This window comes from Orycteropus afer, unplaced genomic scaffold (genome assembly GCF_000298275.1).
Source record: "Orycteropus afer afer isolate SDZICR_OR568_19922 unplaced genomic scaffold, OryAfe1.0 scaffold00739, whole genome shotgun sequence".
NCBI lineage: Eukaryota > Metazoa > Chordata > Mammalia > Tubulidentata > Orycteropodidae > Orycteropus > Orycteropus afer.
Window position 1 is genome coordinate 306,238 of NW_006922326.1, and position 4,909 is coordinate 311,146.

Consider the following 4,909-nt stretch of genomic DNA (forward strand, 5'->3'; position numbering starts at 1 on the left):
CTAATTTCACAAAAGGAAGACAGCATCACCATCAGCAGCCCAAGGCCTGTTCCTATGAGGCTAGACATGACACCACCCTCCAGCCCACCTACTAACCTTGTCACCAACTGTTCCTCCCATGAGACCCACCACCTCTCTGCTGGGTTCAATAATTTGCTGCAGTAACCACACAGAACTCACAGATTATGAGGTTTATCAGGGAAGCAACAGACTATGATTCAAGTTCAGGAATGCACTCAGTCTCCCAGCAGCCTGCTATCTCTCTCAGCAGTGCATTTCTCTCACATCTCTCTCTCAGCAGTATGTCCCTTTCAGCATCGCGTCTCTCTCAGCCAGCAGTCAGAAAGACGCCTTCTGCCTCTAGGAGGGCTCATTTTGAGCCTGGTAGAATGGCAAAACTAACCAATCCAACATCAGAATTCCACACACCTGAGAGAGAGCAAACTTCCTCAAAGATTGCTTTATGTTGCTCCAGGTAGGATGACTTTATGGCATAGTGCCTAAGGCACTTGACTGCTAACCAGAAGGCTGGCATTCAAACCCACCAGCCACTCCTCAGAAGGAAGGCTGGGCAATCTACTTCCATAGTGATACCACCTAGGAAACCCAAGGAGGGGTCACTATCAGTTGGATCTGACTCAACGGCAGTGAGCGAGTTGAGTAACTCAGTTACTCATGGCAAAGTGGGAGTTACAAATACTATGGCTAGAAAAGCCATATCATGTAATTTACTACACCACACTAGGTTACCCTGTTTTATCAGATATGGTCTCCCTTGCTATATTCCTTGAATGCAGTATAGTGTATAAGAGTTTGCTGGACCCACAGTGTCTGATTTTGAATCCCAGCACCACCAATGTCTAGTTGTGGGATCTTGAGACAGTCACTTAACCTCTCTGTGCTTCAGTTTCCTGAGTGACTCAACCCTATGAGGGAGTAATAGAAAATACCCCACACATGTAAGGTGCTTAGAATAGTGCCTAGGCACATGGTATGTACTGTGTAAGCATAAGCAGCTATTATTATTATTGTTTTTGTTTTTTAATCAGATATATCCTGCCTAATCCCTAGGAGAGGCAGATGAAAGAATAAGCAAATGATCCTTTGTTTCCTCATCTAGATCATCTCTAAGCACTTCCTAGTGGTATGACTTTAGATCTAAAGTGTCCCACAATCTTTACAAATGCAGTATCTTTGGTTGAATGACTTTACCCCAATTTTTCATGTATCCTCTGCTAACAACAAAACCTGGGGAATAGGCAAAATACAAAAGAATCATGTAGAGTTGCTGGGATTTTAGAGGACAGGGGAATTGCAACAAAGATAAGGTTTAAAGAATGCCCAACTCTTGGCAGTAAATCTCTTATATTGGTAGTTGCAACAGATATGTAAGAAAACAATGTATCCAATTGTGTAAAAAGGCATTGTGTCCTAACCTCCTTAGCAGACAGGAGCCAACCTGATAGGTTCACAACTAAATTGCTTTGAAAGTATTTATTGTTTAATAACTCTTTTATCTCTTCTGTCTCACACAGCCATTCTCTCATTCTACTTTTTTGATCATTCCAAAAACTGAGTATGTTCTTCTCTCTGAAGCAGAAGAATAATACTAAAACCAAAACACCTGATCAGGCTTTGTTAAACACTTGTTTAATGTGGTAGCTGGTTTTCAACAAGTGAGATTTTTCCTAGGGTTCCACAAGGTAGTTCTTTCTCATGAAGTTCACCGGGGTACTCATGGAGTTGAAATGCCGCTGTCCATCTAAATACAACATGGACTCTGAAACATAAGAAAGATAGCCCTGGAGAAACTTGCAGCACCTTAGAAAATCATCATGCAAACCCAGGACTACTTGGGAACACTGGGACACCAATGATAATGCAAAAACATAGATAGGAATGCACTGATGGGCCAGGGAATGTGCAATGTACCAAAAGGAGCAGGCCACAATTCCTACCCCTTTCCTTTGGCTAGGCCAGTCTTTGACTACCAATGTCTGCTTGCAGCTGGCACCAGCCCTTCAAACAACAGCCATTTGGGCAGAGTAGTAATAGCTGGCAGTGGGCCATGAAGTATCTTTGCCCTTGAGGGCTGTAAAAACTAAAAAACAAAATCTCCTAAAGATATGCTTTTGTGCTGATATGTACTTATACACTTTCTACAACAATTTAAAAAGAGAATAAATTCTTAATTTCTTTCCTTTGTTAGGAACAACCAATAATTGCTGCTTACCTCCATATGTTTTAGGGAAAACTAAAGGCACTTCTTTTTCAGACATGAACGTGAAATGAAAGACATTGGTGGTCATATGCTCTTTACTCTGAAGAGAGGCCACTTCACTGTGTACTCTGACTTGAATGTACTTGTCTTGAGTAAAGCAAACCTAAAAAAATTATAGACATAATAGTCAGTCAGTCATATCAGGAAGGGGATAAAAGACAATCATAAGAGAAGAATGGCTTTAGGAATACAGAAACTTCTCTTCCAGGCCCACATGACCAAAAATAGTATTCCATCTCTCATCCTATACTTACCTGTGAAGAAAGAAACAGCAATGACCCAATCTCAACAGGTTTCTGAAACATGATATCATCCACTGCTACCACAAATGGTCGGGAACCACTATTGGGGAAAAGCAGAATTGGGGGTAAAATAGTTGGTTGCACACTGCAAAACTTAGATGATCTCCATTTTTTTTCCCTAACAACTAACTTATGTAAACTAAATATGAACAAAGAATAAGCTTAGAGGAGGACAAAATCCTAACAGCAGACCAAGAGAATGGTAAGAGATGCTACTGTGACCAGACTAGTGCCAAAATCACGGTATCTTTTCCCTTCTGCATAACATAGCCACCTTTTCTCAGGAGGTCATTAATGTACTAACCTACAAGGTCAGAGCAACAGCCCTCTAAAATGAAGATCAAAGCCGGTTGATATCAGTATGGTAGACTCATTGCCATAGAGTTAATCCGACTCACAGCGACCCCTCCTTGGGTTTCTGAGGCAGTATCTCTGTGGAAGTAGATTGCCCAATCTTCCTTCCGAGGAGTGGCTGGTGGGTTTGAACTGCCAGTCTTCTGGTTAGCAGTCAAATGCCTTAGGCACTATGCCACCAGAGCTCCTATCAGTACGGTATTTATTCTTTAACAACACAACATATTCCCCAACACATCCAGACTGGTCCAAAATGTTTCAGTTCAGTAAGCTGGTATAAATTACCTCCCAGAAGTAAGACTGCCTTAAATATAACTCACCCAAAGCTACAAGCAGTAGCCCATCCAAGTTCATATGCTTTCCTCATAAGGAAACCACCAAAGATCCGATTGAAAATGTTCCGCTCCTATAGGACATAAAATAAACACTACTAAATGCAAACTTGCGTGAACCTTCATATACAGAACAAAAGAATTAATACAATAGAACAGAGGTCAGTTTAAAGATGGATCAAATCTTAGATGAGTACCACAAATGCAAGCTATCCTCCTCAAAAGATTTCTCACTAAATGACAATACCTGAGGGTGGCAAACTTGCAAGCTCTTCAATTTTGAATCTTCCATCCACACTGCATTAGGTGGCAAAACTCGACTTCGAAAACTTATAGTCCTGTACAAACAGAGATCTATTAAACCCTTGTAGGGGATATGGCTTTTGTGAAGCCTAATACAGCTAGCTATACTCTTGCTTGCTGCTACCTCACTTCTGCTTGGTAAGTTACTGTTATGTAACACTTGCAAGGGTGGCCTTAGAGGTCTGGGACCCTGCCATTATTCCATCTTTGTTCACCAGAGCTAGAAAAACCTCTGCCTCCCTCTTAAGGACATGGAGACTTGAGGCTGCCCTGCTGCCACCCAGGGCTTCGCCTCAGTAAGTAACCCCTTAATAAAACTAATAACCATCGTAGAGTTGCCAGCCTCCTTCTTTGGTCTCTTGGTCCCTTAGGGCAAATTTCAAGTTACTGGTCCATGCCCAGAAAACCCTGTTAATGCCATGGTTTTGCTTCTGAAAAGTACAACATTTGAAAACAAATTCCCAATACGTTTAAGCAAGGTTGGCTCTGAAGGCGATGTTGAAATGCTTTCCCAATTTGCAGCCTCGCCATCCTAACTTACTTTGAATCCAGTGTGCTAAGAAACATCTCATGTATGGTGGTCCTCTCCTCAGCACTGGGAGCCACTTTCAGTAATGATGAGGAGCTGAAGGCAATCCTTCTCCCCTTGTTCACTGAACAGGGGTGAATAAAAAGGAGCTGTGGTTAGAAGGGTCTCACTTCAAAAGGCCCACTGAAAATTGTACATCTATCCAAGAGAAGGCAACATACAACTTCCAGTGACTCTTTAGATGGAAATTCTATCAGTGTGGGCCAGCTTATTACCATTCTGATCAAGAGCCCTGACTGGCAGTTATTTCATTAAAGATGCTTTCCTGTTTCATTAACAATGAGAAAAAGAATTACTTCACTTCATAAATATTGTTTGATCAACAAACTTTTTCAAAATATGGACCCTGTAGAGCAAAAAAAAAAAAGGAGCTCTGGTGGCATAGTGCCCAAGGCATTTGACTACTAACCAGAAGGTTGGCAGTTCAAACCCACCAGCTACTCTGTGGAAGGAAGACTAAGCAATCTACTTCTGCAAAGATTTACCACCTCGGAAAACTAAAGAGGGTTGCTATGAATCTAAATAAACTTGATAGCAGTGAGTTTGGGTTTTTTTATTGTTGTTGTTTTGTTTTTTAAGAGCAAAAAAGGAGTCCTGGTGTCAAGTAGATAAGTGCTCAGCTGCTAACCAAAAGGTCGAACCCACCAGTTGTTCCATGGAAGAAAGATGTGGATGGCAGTTTGCTTCCATAAAGATTACAGCCTTGGATAGAGAGGGAGAACAATGTGGAACAAAACTCAAAATCATT

The 4,909-nt window shown here is 41.5% G+C and overlaps 1 protein-coding gene across 1 annotated transcript in view; it reads right to left on the reverse strand.

The window, feature by feature from the left end:
• Positions 1–1,688: 1,688 nt before the first annotated feature.
• ACOT9 (acyl-CoA thioesterase 9) overlaps positions 1,689–4,909 on the reverse strand; it is a 40,956-nt gene continuing 37,735 nt past the window's right edge. Inside the window, exons 10-15 of the mRNA XM_007957369.2 lie at positions 4,114–4,225; positions 3,517–3,607; positions 3,258–3,343; positions 2,536–2,623; positions 2,234–2,384; positions 1,689–1,780 (exon numbers count right to left, since the gene is read on the reverse strand). Coding sequence (XP_007955560.1) covers positions 1,689–1,780; positions 2,234–2,384; positions 2,536–2,623; positions 3,258–3,343; positions 3,517–3,607; positions 4,114–4,225 — 620 coding nt within the window. The remainder of the gene's footprint in view (positions 1,781–2,233; positions 2,385–2,535; positions 2,624–3,257; positions 3,344–3,516; positions 3,608–4,113; positions 4,226–4,909) is intronic.